Raw genomic sequence first — 15,990 nt, 5'->3', positions numbered from 1 at the left:
ACAGATTTTTGATGGGGTTTAAGTCAAGACTTTGGGGAGACCAGTCTAAACCTTTATTTTAGCCTGACTAAACCAAATATTATCTTACCTGTATGTATATTTTTGATTTTGTCTTGTTTCCAGAAGACCTAAGCAAGTTTGCAACCTAAAATAATATAATGTTCACTTTTAATATTACTTTATTATATTTGTTAGTTGACTGTTAACAGCAACAACATGCTATTACCTAAACTTCATGTTTATTTTCATAGGAATAAGGCTAGGAATGACAATAAAAGACAGGGTTATGAGGTGCAAGATATTTCCTAGCTAGTGTTTCTAAAGCTATTTCACCCTTGAACCAGTGGGTATGGCATTGAAAATTAAATTGATATGTACACACGTGGACAAAATTGTTGGTACCCGTCAGTTAAAGAAGGAAAAACCCACAATTCTCACTGAAATCACTTGAAACTCACAAAAGTAACAATAAATAAAAAATTTTTGAAAATTAAATAATCAAAAACAGCCATCACTTTTGAATTGTTGATTAACATAATTATTTAAAAAAACAAACTAATGAAACAGGCCTGGACAAAAATGATGGTACCTCTATAAAAGATTGAAAACTATTTGACCAGAGTGACATGATTAACTCAGGTGTGTCATTTAATTGACATCACAGGTGTTTCCAAACTCATAATCAGTCAGTCTGCCTATTTAAAGGGAGACAAGTAGTCACCCTGCTGTTTGGTGAAAAGGTGTGTACCACACTGAACATGGACAACAGAAAGCGAAGGAGAGAATTGTCCCAGGACATCCGAAAAAAAATGATAGACAAACATCTTAAAGGTAAAGGCTATAAGACCATCTCTAAACAGCTTGAAGTTCCTGTGACAACAGTGGCTCATATTATTCAGAAGTTCAAGACCCACGGGACAGTAGCCAACCTCCCTGGACGTGGCCGCAAGAGGAAAATTGATGACAAATTGAAGAGACGGATCGTTGGAATTGTATCCAAAGAGCCCAGAGCAACCTCCAAAGAAATTAAAGGTGAACCCCAAGGCCAAGGTACATCAGTGTCAGATCGCACCATTCGTCGTTGTTTGAGCCAAAGTGGACTTCATGGGAGACGACCAAGGAGGACACCACTGCTGAAAAAAACTCATAAAAAAGCCAGACTGGAATTTGCAAAAATGCATGTTGACAAGCCACAAAGCTTCTGGGAGAATGTCCTTTGGACAGATGAGACCAAACTGGAGCTTTTTGGTAAGGCACATCAACTCTATGTTCATAGACTCAAAAACCAAGCATACGAAGAAAAGAACACTGTCCCTACGGTGAAACATGGAGGAGGCTCAGTAATGTTTTGGGGCTGCTTTGCTGCATCTGGCACAGGGTGTCTTGAAAGTGTGCAAGGTACGATGAAATCTGAAGACTATCAAGGCATTCTGGAGAGAAATGTGCTGCCTAGTGTCAGAAAGCTTGGTCTCAGTCGCAGGTCATGGGTCTTCCAACAGGACAACGATCCAAAACACACAGCCAAAAACACCCAAGAATGGCTGAGAGAAAAAGCGTTGGACTATTCTAAATTGGCCTTCTATGAGCCCAGATCTGAATCCCATTGAACATATGTGGAAGGAGCTGAAACATGCCATTTGGAGAAGACACCATCAAACCTGAGACAACTGGAGCTGTTTGCTCATGAGGAGTGGGCCAAAATACCTGTTGACAGCTGCAGAACGCTCATTGACAAATACAGAAATCGTTTAATTGCAGTGATTGCCTCAAAAGGTTGTGCAACAAAATATTAAGTTATGGGTACCATCATTTTTGTCCAGCCCTATTTCATTAGTTTGTTTTTTTAAATAATTATGTTAATCAACAATTCAAAAGTGATGGCTGATTTTGATTATTTAATTTTCAATAAATTTTTATTTATTGTTACTTTTGTGAGTTTCAAGTGATTTCAGTGAGAATTGTGGGTTTTTCCTTCTTTAACTGAGGGGTACCAACAATTTTGTCCACGTGTGTAACAGTGTACATCTACTACATGTGTTTTGTTGTGGTTTAAAAGTATGTCCAAAGGCATTTTTACATTATGAACTCCGTCCATATGGAAACAAGTGTGGACTTTCTTTTGTACAGTCAACAGCCTGTTCTAACATGAAGCTGTCCAATAGCACCACTACTCTGCTCATCTACGTTACTGCAGCTTTTTCTTTGCTATTGATGTTCCTCAACTACATGTCAGCTCATAATCATACAATCAATCATCTAAATAAAAAAAGACAGGTAAAGGTTATCCAGAATTTCAATACTTTATTTAATAATTATTTGATTAATTATTCAATCAATTTGATGCCCATTGGCAGTCACAGTACATTCAATTTCTCATCGCATAACAGTGTAGACAAATCACACAAAATATCACATCTCATACAAAATCTAAACTTATCTTTTATAAAACATTTAGACATCTGCAGTTCTTTTTCTTTGTTTTTACTTTAAATACAGTGCTCTATTGTTTTTGTGTCCTTTTAACAGCGTAAAACTCACTGAAAAAGATGAAAACATCTGTTAAAATACATATATATTATTTCTTTTTCATTACAGTATTTAAAATAGCTTCATGTACCACAACTAAACACACAGTAATACTTCTGTCACTGAGGGAAGGGTGAGGGGAAGGTTGGTAGTGTAACATCCACGGCTATACATCCCTCTGAAGTCCCTGCAGGTTTGCCCTGAATTTCTTTCCTCATATCTGAACTCTCACTCATTGACAGGTGAACAGAGGTCTGGATGGTCACAACATCATTCTCGACTCGCAGAGGTAGAAAAACTTTCACCGGCTGTTTATTTACTGTCACTTCCATCTGTTTCTTCACGCGTACACAAACAAATCCCCCTGATGGTGTCGTTTAGGGGCTCAGTGCTTGGCTTAAAGGCACCTGGCTCTCTGATTACAGCTTCTCTACCTCCATCTTCAATGACCAGTCTCTCTTTTATTGGATCTCATGACCAGTACGTCTGTGGATCGAGTCGTCCATTCAAGCTACGTAGAAGGCAACAAATTGGTAACCCATTTCCAGACTCGTCCAAACCTATCCAGCCTTGACTGACTGACTGGATGTCCCAACGTTTGAGTTTTTGTAGTGTTGTTCACTTATTGAGAGCTGCGAAGGTTCCTCGTAAATCATTGGTGGCATTCACATTGACTATTAGCTTAACAGGTGCAAAAACAAATGAAACTCTGAGAAGTTGTGGTGACCAGCGGTTATACCTGCCGCTGCTTTAGGTAAACAGCAGATATGAAGAGTTTTGCTCGCTAAGTGATGCTGCAAAAGTTAAGCCAGACTCAAATTCAAGCCGTTAATTCACAGTCACGTCAACAAAATGGCTTGTTAAATTAATGAATTCATGTTTGCACACAAGATGCACAAGGTCTAATGCAGCCCAAAGTCACATGGCAGAAGTGCTGGGCCCATAACATGTTTCATGCTGCAAGGAGTCAATAAAGCTAGCCTGATGATACGAAAGATAACATTTGTTTAGGTTAATTTCACGAACAATCATGTCGGCTAGTTCCACGAAGCTTCAGTTGAAATATTCAGATGTGCATTTGGCATGCAGCCTGATTGTGGAAGTGTAATCGAATCAATCAAGACGCAGTTGAGTCTTACTGTCAATTGGGGTGTCAGGATGGTGTTCTAAAAGGAACACAGTGATTTATAGCGAGTCAAACGGCAAATTAAATTGCCCCACACTTTTACTCTGTTGGTTTTGAGGGTTCAATGTACACCATTTTTTCTAAAACAAACAATCTGATGAGCACATCCACATTATCCGGTAATTATCCAGGTGTAAAGACTGAGAGAGCAGGCTAGATTTGAACTTTCAATAAAGTTCCTGGTTGATTATTTAGAAAGTTATCTGAGTTTTAGTTATGGTCACAGCAAGACTACCAAAAGAGGAAAAAGTGCCTAAAAATGACAGCAACATCCCTGTTTGTTGGTCTTTCTGTGATGTTGGGTTTGTCACGACACATTTGACTGTGGCCACTGAGGCAACTATAACCACTTTGGATTTTTGGTAGACAACAGTTTATAGGTAGTTGCTTTGTTTCAGTGTAACCAGGTCTTTAATGGAGTCCTCATTGCTCCACTTTAACTCAGATGACGTCTTGTCTTCTTGAAATGTTTTCTTTCACCAGCACTGGACTTTAATGCTATGATGACTAGAGTTGAGAAAACTTTTTGGATAAATATTCCTCCAGCACAAATACATTAGTGACACTAGTTTATCTGAAGAACAAAACTGTCAAAATTGCCTCTTTATGTTGTCCTCTGCATAAATGGACAAGAAAGCCTGGACTCTGCTCTGAAATGTCTTGTGTTGCTCTGTACTCAGTATTTCCAACACAAACTAAAAGGAAAACTAGATGTTTACAATTACAGGTTTATAATATTGCTTCAAAAAACGTTAAAGATCCTTTGGAATGTACTACTGTCCAAGCAGCAACAGTCTGAAGTGTACAACTGTTGCCAGAAATTTAGACCCCAGTTCCTCTGGTGGAAAACATAAGTTCACCTCTGTCTTTAGCTGTAGGAAGACTGTCATGTTTTGACCTATGGAGATCCTCATGTGATCTTAAAGACTCTCAGTGTGTGAACAAACATACAAAGTCTTGCTTGGGATTCTCTCCATCAGTCAGACAGAACTGAGGAGGCATCTTCAAAGAGCTACAGCAAGATGAATCATCACAGATGTACTTGATATCAAATCCAAGGGGAACATTTTAAATCCAGTCCACCATTTACCTTCTTAATCAATCAATATAGAGAAACAAGTACATGAAGAATGCTGGCACAACTCCTTATCAATGTCTCGGCTGATCTTAAAGTGCAGCACATTTGGAAGAAGACTACGGCAAAAGAAAAGCCACTACAGTATTACCACTAAGACTCTTAGTGATTCTTTCGTATTGCACCTTGAATTCGATAAACAACTTCACTCACACCTTCATTAATGTGACCTCAACCCCTGTCAAGACATTTCTTCTGGATGGCAGCAACACTGGACGAGGAGGGAGAAGACGGCGTCAGGGCAGATTGAGGAGTGAGGAGAGTGTCGCTTAGCCACGAGCTCCCATCACTTTTGTGTCTGCAAATCATTTTTTTATCGTCTGGTGCAGAAGCATAGGCTCTGGACTCAAACCCAAAACAGTCACATGGGACTATCTACTTATCTACTGACAGAAGAGTTCATTTTTACTGCATGTGAGCTATACCTTACAGGTGTGCAAAACATAACGGGTAGCGGTGACTCCTACTGAGAGCAAATTGCTACTAGAAAGTCCCTGTAGGAGATATTTTCCCAGTCGACTGGCAAGTAATAATGAATAAATGGGGTTGTGATTAGATATTTCTGAACCACGTAAGGAAAGACACAAAGGGAAGGGAGCAGGCTTCAGAGGACACTTCTGGTTTGTGCAAATAGGAGACTAAGAAACACATACACTCATAGTGAGTTATTTGCAGACACAAAGCAAATGCCTCCTAAACACGTTGGCGACACTAGATCAAATATAGATTCTTCACAAGCAAAAGAAAATATATATATATATCATGCACTGTTTACTAAGGCAACTTCAAAGAACTGGAGTTAAAGTCAGCTGTTAACACTGTATGGAACAGAAGCCCCACACCGAGCTGAAACACATGGGCACTGTAGCAAGGCAAGTCTGTCCACAGGAATCCATTTTTATAGAGGTTTATATTCACAACTATTGTGGTAGGTTCAGCGTCATGTGTCACATGTGAGTAGAGGTACTGCAGATGAACAGTGGGATGCTACTATTGTGATGTCTGGACTGCTTTTGTATGTACAAGATCAAGACTGTCTAGTGACGCTGCACACATGTAGCTGCCATGTTTGGACTCTTTTAGACCTGCGACTGATAATATCACAGAAGATGAACTTGATTTTGCTTCAGACACTCGATACAGTCTCTCAATTCTGTCACCTGTCTTTGTGAAAACGTGTTTATGGGGTTTTCTGTTGCTAATTGGGAAATTAAACCTTTGTTAATTACTCCCACGGAGGAAAATGACAAGCGGTAAAATCATCCCTCAGATTTGAAGCATTTTGTTGGTTGCTACTATTGGTTTGAACACTTTTTTCAGTCGGGATGAACTCAGAAGGAAAATACTATTTCTCTGCAGTTTGGTTTTCTCCACAAACATCTAGAGCTTATGTGATGGAGGCTAGAGGACAACATGATAATCATAGGACGGCCACTGGCAGCTAAGATGTGTGGTACTATGGCTCATTCAAGACCTCCTGATTACTGCTGCAACTGTGTTTCGACTGTTTTTAGCTTGCTTTCCTATGTTTGTGAAGTCTTACAATCAGATTTTTTAGTTCTTCTGGCATTTATCTTATGTGTGGACCCATGATGTAGACATATGAGTCCAAAACTGAAAAAATTCTGGCGTTTACAGGTCATTTTATAATCATGTTCATACATTTAGGCTGACTGTAAATCAAAGGTGTACTCAGTTTAGTATCAATCATTTTGTAATTTGTATGACAGCAAACATAGGTGTTTTTACTTTGGGGTCTATATTTTCAATATATTCTTTATTAAGAGTGCTTTTTATTGTTGGTAAGAGGAAACTGAAAAGTGATACAATTCTGAATGACTGACATTTATGCAACATTACACTGGGGTGTACTTACTTCTGCTCTATACTGGGAGTACCGGCAGCGTGTGCAGTATGGCTGATTGTGCAAATGTGTGCAAGAGTGTGTGTGTTTGTGTGTGTTGAGGAAGAGTGTATTTCAGCTCCGACATTTCAAGTACAGTACAAATTAGTCTCCAGAAACTTTGTGTGTCTCCATGGTGGTCAGCTGCCATGGAAATGAGCGCGTGCACATGATTTGTGTGTAAATGCAGGACTGTGCATACGGAGGGTGGGTGTGTTGTGCTGAGTTGTGTGGCCTTGATGACTGTGGAGCTCCTCTTTCTTTTTGTGCAGCTCTTCTCCTCCTCTTTGGGGCCTCTAGAAGATGCTCTGTCTTCGGTTCTTTGCTCGACCTGAAATTCAAGTTGGCGCTTGTTGTTTACAGTCAGTGCAAATGAGAAGAAACAATGACTCAGGCTTTTCCTTTCAATGACTTCTCTCCATTTAACATTCATCATTTTCATGCTATACTAGTAAAACAATCTCATAAAGGCCTTAAAGCTTCTTTTGAGCCTATCCAGCTGAAAAGAAAGACATAGTAGAAAAGATTTTGTTGTAGTGTTTAATGGCTGACAGCTCTTTGGTCATTTTCATTTCACTTGCTCTGAGACTCTTCTTTGCGGTAATAAATTAGCAAAACACATCAGCAGACACTTCAGAATTTTGCAAATTGTGGTCAAACAGAACTGGAGTTAACTTAAAGAATCAAAGTTTCCTGTGAAATTCCTTGAGATGTGACAAACAAATTCAATATTTGAATATCATTGGTGATATTAAAAAACACACTGACTAAAAGATGTAATGCCCCACACATTCTATTTAAAGTTAGAAGCTTGTAGTAAGATCAGTCTTGTTGTCTTACCTAAAGGTTGGAACACTGAGCTGCGGTGGCCTGGATCCTTCTGGAGCTGCACCTCTTTGAGGGAAAATACTGAAGCAGCTAAAACAAAGAAAAAATAACACGATTTTAGAGCACAAAAGACAAAACAAAAAAACCATCTCAGTGTGTTGCTATGATAAGGAAACATACACCTTATGACATCATATCAAGATGTCATTCGATTCCATTGTTTTTCCTTCTATGACAACTGCAAGGACAGCAAATGAAAATTGGTTGGTTGGGGCAAATTCTTCTTTTTTTCCCCCCAATTTATCAATAATGACTAACTTCCTGAGGCTCTAGCTTGACTTCCAGGGTTCTTAAACAAATACACAAATGTGGTAATAATTTTCATAACTGAATACCAACCTGCAACGCATTTTGAATTTCTGCCATACACTACCATTCAAAGGTTTGGGCTCACTTCGAAATGTCCTTATTTTTTGAAAGAAAAGCAGTTTTTTTTCCCCCCAATGAAAATAACATTAAATGAATCAGAAATACAGTGTAGACATTGTTAATGTGCTAAATGACTGTTCTAGCTGGAAACGGCTGATTTTTAATGGAATATCTCCATAGAGGTACAGAGGAACATTTCCAGCAACCATCACTCCTGTGTTCTAATGCTACATTGTGTTAGCTAACGGTGTTGAAAGGCTAAATGATGATTAGAAAACCCAAGTGCAATTATGTTGACACATAAATAAAAGTGTGAGTTTTCATGGAAAACATGAAATTGTGTGGGTGATTCCAAATTTCTGAACGGTGGTGTATGTGGACCATCTACAGTCGTGAATCAAAGTTTACACACAATTGTAAAGACCATAGTTTTCTATAATCGAATGACTAAAACACATAGCTGTCACCAAAAAAAAAAAAAATCAAGTATTTAAGTTATTTTCATAGACTTATTACAGGTTTTCTGGAAATATGACAAAATCTGCTGGGTCCAAAATAAAAATACAGCAACTTCCACTATCAATTTTGGAGATGAGATTGAATTTTAATCCGTCTTCTCTTTCCAGCATGTCAGTAACATAAGCAGCAACACACCCAAGCAAAAAGAAGCATTAATAAAGTGCTGCAATAATCAGTTGTGGCAAATCATAATCATTTGTTTATACAGCTGGGAAATATTTCGACTGCATGATGGGCCAGCGTCTAAAATTAAACTGCAGGGTGTTCTGCTAAGTTACACAAAAATGTGAGAGGAGGAAGGAAGGAGTGTGGAATAATTAAGACACTGCAGTTAGTTAATTCCATTAAATCCATGTGTGAGTTTTTTAGCTTTGTCCTACACTATAAAAAAACAGAACCTCCTTAATGAGCCAGCGTGTACAAACTTCGTCTGGCACTGTCTTTGCTGGTGTCACCGTACTCCTGTTTGGTCTTTTCTATAATTACACACTCTCCACTCTCTCTTCATAGCCAGCTGTTTGTCCCATGTATTGACTGTTGTTTGAGTTCTTTTTACTGGTTCATTCACAGTGGATGGCAACACCTGTGGACCTCAAGTATACCTGAGGGGCTCTCACATTGTGAACGCAAGAGTGAGTGTGTGTTGTGGGTCTTACTGTCTCCCAAATTGTGGATGTTGTCCCCCATACTCAGGAAGTACGGGTGACGTAAAGCAGCTTCAGAGGAGATTCTGCTCCTGGTGTCGTACTGCAATCAGGACACAACAACAGCTGCTTTCAATATGTCTGAAATAACAGTTCAGTTCTGTGTCACAATGGTTTTATTTCATACCAGCAACAGAGCAGACAGTAGGTCGATCCCCTCTGTGTCCAACCTGATAGAAACAAATGAAAAGTTGAGATATCAAGAAAGACGTTTAGAAAGATTTATGCATAATATGATCTAAATATGAATATGGCTGTTACAGATTAGCAAAGTTCAGTCCAATAAAAGAAATAATTCCTTTATATAGCTAATCCAAGGACCAGAGAACACCAGATATGTACTTGTACAGTTTAACAGAAAAGAATTTTGCTAGAGTGGGAATGTTTAGCTGACAAACATAAAAGCAGTATTTGAACATGTAGCATACATGACTTAATACATGACAAAATACCACCGAAGTATAAAACGTATTACTGCATGACATAAAAATAAAGTTCTTAAAGGTTTAATCATGATATCTATCTATCTATCTATCTATACATACATACATACATACATACATACATACATGCATACATACATGCATACATACATACATACATACATACATAGATGGTTCAGTTTCATGGGTTTAAAATATTAATTGCACTTAAAATGAAGACTCCCTGGATTTTTATTTTTATTTTTTTAAATTTTCAAAGGTATCCTCTTGTGCCTCCCAGAGTTGCAAAGGAATTGCAAAAAAAAAAAGCATCACTGCCATCTGGTGGCCACAGTGATGGTGACAGGTGCAAAGGAGGAAGTGAGGCGATGCCTTCAGAGCCACAAACTCCACATAGGTGGGAGGTCGGGGTGGACATTTGGGTCAATAAAACACTTCACAGTATTTTACCTGTTTAAAATTGTAAACATTACTTTTAAAATGTGTTTCCCAAAACCTTTCCCACATGTGTATTTGTGTATCCCTGACAAACAATGCCAAGATCATTTTTGACCAAGGTTTGTTACTATGATGATGAAGCTCCTCTATTTTGACCCAAATCCTAATCTATCCCTAAACCTAACCAAGTTGTTTTGGTACTTAAATGTAATAAACATTTCTGCGATATACCACATATTTGTGCTACATTACACATCTATGGTTTGCATTCAAAGCATAAGGATAAACTGTGGTTGCTTAGATTAGGAAATTTGGGATTTGATTAATTTCTAGTTCTGACTGTATAGTAAGTCTTGCAGAGTTTTAAGATTATTTACCTGATGGCACATGTTCTACCCAGGCTGCTTGTAAGTCTGCATTTCAGTTTTCCAAATCATTGCGTCAAACACACTAAATCATAGTTTTGTAAAGTGTTTGAAAGCTGGAGAGAAACTTTAGAAAATGCAGATGTGTTAAATTCCTTAAAATGTTAGCAACTGCTTTAACCAAGAAGTAATTCCTGACAGTAAACATTGAAAACAGTGCATTAGAATGTACATGTCCTGTTTTTAATCCAGTATTTGTATGCCAATGATGACAGCACCAAACAAAATGCTGGTCAGTAAGTCCATGACATGGAGAAGACTAAAATATTCCAGCTATTAGGCTAGTATTCATGGTTAATACTGACTTTAGTGATCCTTGAGATTTCCTCTAGCACCAGCATGATGTTCACATTTGTGGTTCTCAACAATTCTTTGAGTGGGTTGTCAAAAATTTGCTTCATGCATTCATGTCCCAATCAGAATGAATACCACTAACTGTCATCTAATGCCATCATCAGGTCAAAATTGAACACAAACATGCCACCTTTACCTGGGTACGTGGTTAATGAGAGCTTGAGGTCTGTATTGAGGAAAGAGGTAGGACCTGAACTCTGCGTTGCTGCTGATACCAGGCCAAGTCTCTTCTGTTGGAGTGCCTGGAAGACAATGAAACAAAGACATGTTTGATCATCTGATGTCACACTGTCGGAATGTCCTGCAATAACTGGTCATAAAATGTAATCTGATCTTCATCTGTCACAAGACAAACACAGTGTGCTTAAACTAATATAACAAACTATGCCTTTACAGAATACACCTATTAGACAGTCACAGGGCTGTAATAACCCATATCATGAAAACCTTTAATTTATTAAAGATTTATTGACATGTCAAACCTTATTTGGCAGCAATAACTTTAAAAACTATGTCAGACATGTACAATGTTCAGTGGGAGTTGGACCATCTTTTCTTAAAGAATTCAGATTTTAACCAGTGAATAACTCTCTGTAGTCCATAATTCCACTGTGTTATCTAGTCTCTGAATGGGTCACTCCTGAAGGTGTCTTTTCTTTATTTCAAGTCATGGTGTTTTGATGTTTAGAGTCGTCATTCTCCTGAATCACCCAACTTCTGCTGAGCTTCAGTATATTCAGACAGCCACTGTTACATTAACCAGAAAGTGAAATTACTAAACTTAATGATGGTAACCTGGAGGTAGCAAAAGAACCTCAAATTATGATGCTGCCACCACCGTGCTTTGTTTGTAGTGATATTTTCTTGCTGGTCCAAAGTGCCTTTTTCAAACCATATAACAGATAAAGCATGGTGGTGGCAGCATAATAATTTGAGGGTGTTTTTATACCTCCAGGTTACCATAATGGAGTTTATAAAAATAGCCTCAAATTATGATGCTGCCACCACCATGTTTTATCTGTAGAGTGATATTTTCTTGCTGGTCCAAAGTGCCTTTTTCAAACCATACAACAGATAAAGCATGGTGGTGGCAGCATAATAATTTGAGGGTGTTTTTATACCCCCAGGTTACCATAATAGAGTTTATAAAAATAGCCTCAAATTATGATGCTGCCACCACCATGTTTTATCTGTTGTATGGTGTGAAAAGGGCACTTTGGACAAGGAAATATCATTCTGCAGATAAAACATGGTGGCGGCAGCATCATAATTTGAAGCTGTTTTTCTAAACTCAATGATAGCAACCTGGAGGTAGCAAAACAACCTCAAATTATGATGCTGCCACCACTGTGCTTTATCCGTAGAACGATGTTTTCTTGATGGTCCAACATTCACAGCATATATGTTTCTTCCAAAAACAAGCAACTTATTTTTAATTAGCCTATAAAACATTTTCCCAGTATTGCTGTGAAGTCAGACTTCCACCATGGTTGCAGACCATACAAACAGACTCTGAGGTGCAGGGAATTCCAAAGGGCTCATTTTCTTATTTTCGCCCCAGGACATTTTAGTCTGACCTTTACAATATCACCGCATCATGCTGTCATCTTACCTATGAGCCTAAAAATCAGATGTAGCTCTTCCTTCACGGTGGCACCAGGAAACAAGGGACGACCTGTTGCCATTTCATACAGAATGCAGCCGACCCCCCTGGAAGAAAGTGAAGGAGATCAAGATGCATGAAGAGGGGAAAACATCAAACAGTCCTCATGCGTTAGAACTGGGTGAGGCTGTGCTCAACACATACGCTTCAAAGGGTGCTGATCACAAGTGCAAACAAGTATGGTACGAGTGGGCGGCCTTTTGTTCAATGCAGGACGGTGTTTGGGAAGAGGCACCCTGTGCTCTGATGAGAGAATATGCAGCTAGGTGTGCTTAGAAGGCTGCTGGGTTGCTAGAGAGAGACATTTAATTCTCACTGGTTTACCAGAGCTGAGGGGGTGAGCAAAAACACATTAATAAAAACTGAATTACACTCCTCTGTGACTCATATTTGTGCTAACGACCTGGAAGGTTTTCATAGGTAGGAATGAGTCATGGAAATCCTGGATGAGCCACAGGCTGCTTGTTATCTATCTGATAACAGCATGTTTGCACTATCAGAGCCGGCACTGGTGTTTGGGGAACCCTGAGGTCCATGGCAATGCATTTATCAAAGAGAACAACAAAGAGAATAATCCTCAATCAAATATCTACAGTACTGCTTACCACATGTCGATGGGTGTGGAGTATTCTGTAGAGCCCAGCAGCACATCAGGGGGCCGATACCAAAGAGTTACCACCTCGTTGGAATAGGTCTTGGTGGGGACGGACTTGGCCCTTGCCAGACCTGGACAGCACAGGCATCAGAATGGAGTTTGTCAGCCTAATAATGCCTCGTCCCCAACATCCACACAGTTTGTTGTCATAAAACACTTGACGGATTGAAGACAACAATATGAAAGGTCCCTCGATCAGATTGTTGCCTGTATTTGTTGGCTTTATGTACTGACTTCCAGCACGAAACTTTAGAAACTCAGAGAGAGGGGAACTGTTGCTAGGATACAGGAAGTACGGGTGCTAAAGTAATCAGCGTAGAAGATCTCTGAGTGGCAGTAAAATAAAATTGGAAAGCCACTGTGGCAGGCAACAAGCCATCTTACTCCCAACTGTCGGTGTCTTTACGACCGCATTTGCATTTGTTTATGTCTGTGCTGCATGTTTGTGTTTTGCCTCCTACCGAAGTCAGCCAGTTTGAGCTCGCCCTTGTCGTTGATGAGCAGGTTCTGAGGCTTTAGGTCTCTGTGGAGGATCTTCCTCTTGTGACAGTAGGACAGACCACGCAGCAGCTGGAACATGAAGATCTGCGAGGGAGAGGCATCAAAATGAAGAAGATCTGGATAAATGACGATAAAGTAATACACATTTGAAAACTAAAACTTCATAACCTTGACAGAAATACACATATTCTGTATGTTTAAGTATGTTTGAATCATTTAGTTTCACCTTGACGTTATGCATGCTCATGAGATTCCCGCAGTTGTCCAGGTACTGTTTGAGGTCACTGTCCTGGAAAACAGAAGTTACAGTGTTCACACTCATATCTGTCCATGTTCCTTTCTGCTAATTGGGGCCAACTCCATCAGAAAACTTGTAAATCCTGCACTGCAGATGTACTCACGAGATACTCAAACACCAGCGTGAGGCAGCGATCAGTGTGGATGATGTCATGCAGCGTGACAATGTTGGCATGTTTCAGGTTCTTCAGCAGAGACACTGGTTGGACAGAGGAGGGAAACGTAAACTCAACTACCATGATTTTATTCAAAAAGGCTTCAAAGTTGTGTTCTGGAACAAAATCACGCCTCTTAATCTTTTGACTTTATGACCTTATGCAAAAATAGACAACAGGTCACCACTACCTGCCTCTGTGCAAAAGTAAAGCCAAAATATTGTGGATTTTTGTGCTGCCATTGGTGAGGCTGTCATTAGTGCAATAGTGACTGTGGAGGAGAAACATGGCATAGAGGAGATTCATTATTATTATTATTTTTGCCTTTTTACATCTTTTTGCCTGCTTATGTTTGCATGAGGTAAGAGTTTCAATGTAATATTCCAACTCCCAATGGAACATTTTCACAGTGTGGTGATAGTAATTTTTAACCCTGACTACTCAGAACAGTGGGATACATTTGACAAAGCAGCCTGCAAGTTTATCTAATTTGAAAGGCAGTCATTTGTGAAACGAGACACACCCTGCATGAATCACAAATTCACTTTGTGTTCTGGGAATCTTATGAACATGAATGTTATGTGGGATGAATTTCATTCCACAAAAATCAGCTAGAAGGAAATTCCAAGATGAGTCCATAAAATTTAAAGTTGACACAGATGTATGTCAATCCTTCTGCAGTTTGTCCTAATGGACGCTTCAGAATTTCCCTGTATAGCCTGTCTATGAGACTGGAGTCTGAAATGATCCACAGTCCTTCTTTCCATAATTTTCTACCAACAAATGGTGGCCATAAAGTTAGCAAGAGCTGCAGAGCCATAATAGCCACATTTAAAAGAAACATGTCAGGTTTAAAGACACTAACATTATCCTCTAAGGTTGTGCAGTTTAGAATAAGACAGAAACTCCACAGCTCTTAAAGTTCTTTCGGAAATTTGCTATGATGCTATGAACACTTGTGTTGATATAATGTAGGAGTGTAATGACATTTGAAAGGTGTCACATCAGCCTCACTTAGTTTAGGGTGACCATATTCTGTTTCTCTGAAAAGAGGACACACTTCCAGCTCGCACGTGAAAAATTTTCAGTCCCCCACCCCCCACCCCACCCCCCACCCCCCGCCCCCACACACACATTTTTAGGAGTTTTCCATGGGTCAGGGGGCTTTCTGTGCTTCAAACTCAGTTAAACAGATTTTCTGAATTCCCCAGAAAAGAACACTTTACCTGGATATACAGAAAAATAGCCCAAAACACTCACAAACAGTTGCTTTATAATTAATTATTAATTTAAAGCAATTCTCCTAAACAATATAATCAGTCACATACAAATATGGCATGCTCTCGTCTTTAATAGTTATTGACTCAAGTTGTGTAGGAACACATGTATTCAGATGTTTAACAAAATAAGAAATAATCATCTCTCTTAAGTCTGACACTCACACCTTAGTTAGGAAAAGTGAGGTAGAGTACCATTCTTCAAAATAACCTCCCAATTATCAATTATGTAAAAATAGAAATAATGCCTCAAAATATTAAATAAAAAGAAAAAAGAGAGGTAGCCTATTCTTCAATGTTCAGTTAGCCCATTCTTCAAAATAATGTGTCTAATGGCAAATGAAAAAAATATAGAAATAATGAATCAGGTCAACAGTCCCTTTTTCCTTCTTTTTCCTTCTCTTATTAGCTACAGAGACATAAGTCCCAGCTTTGCAGACTGTACATTCTGCCTCCCATCTGACACGACCCGGACGAAAACAGGGGTACTTTTTTCGCATTTCATCAGTGAAATGACATTTGCGTTTCGGCATTTTCTTTCGGTTCGAGTGT

At 39.1% G+C, this 15,990-nt stretch overlaps 1 protein-coding gene across 2 annotated transcripts in view; it reads right to left on the bottom strand.

Annotated features, from left to right (window-relative positions):
* Nucleotides 1-2,275: 2,275 nt before the first annotated feature.
* The window catches only part of cdk18 (cyclin dependent kinase 18), a 58,806-nt gene continuing 45,091 nt past the window's right edge, over nt 2,276-15,990 (bottom strand). For both annotated transcript variants that reach the window (XM_051948505.1, XM_022211816.2), the window contains exons 7-16: nt 14,111-14,205; nt 13,936-13,998; nt 13,670-13,793; nt 13,159-13,279; nt 12,503-12,600; nt 11,027-11,132; nt 9,358-9,400; nt 9,183-9,273; nt 7,591-7,668; nt 2,276-7,081 (exon numbers count right to left, since the gene is read on the bottom strand). In XM_051948505.1, the coding sequence (XP_051804465.1) occupies nt 7,047-7,081; nt 7,591-7,668; nt 9,183-9,273; nt 9,358-9,400; nt 11,027-11,132; nt 12,503-12,600; nt 13,159-13,279; nt 13,670-13,793; nt 13,936-13,998; nt 14,111-14,205 (854 nt within the window). In that variant the 3' untranslated portion in view covers nt 2,276-7,046. The remainder of the gene's footprint in view (nt 7,082-7,590; nt 7,669-9,182; nt 9,274-9,357; nt 9,401-11,026; nt 11,133-12,502; nt 12,601-13,158; nt 13,280-13,669; nt 13,794-13,935; nt 13,999-14,110; nt 14,206-15,990) is intronic.

Source organism: Acanthochromis polyacanthus, chromosome 5 (genome assembly GCF_021347895.1).
Source record: "Acanthochromis polyacanthus isolate Apoly-LR-REF ecotype Palm Island chromosome 5, KAUST_Apoly_ChrSc, whole genome shotgun sequence".
NCBI classification, from domain to species: domain Eukaryota; kingdom Metazoa; phylum Chordata; class Actinopteri; family Pomacentridae; genus Acanthochromis; species Acanthochromis polyacanthus.
The sequence above is the reverse complement of the archived record's forward strand: the minus strand, read 5'-3'. Positions and strand labels throughout refer to the sequence as shown.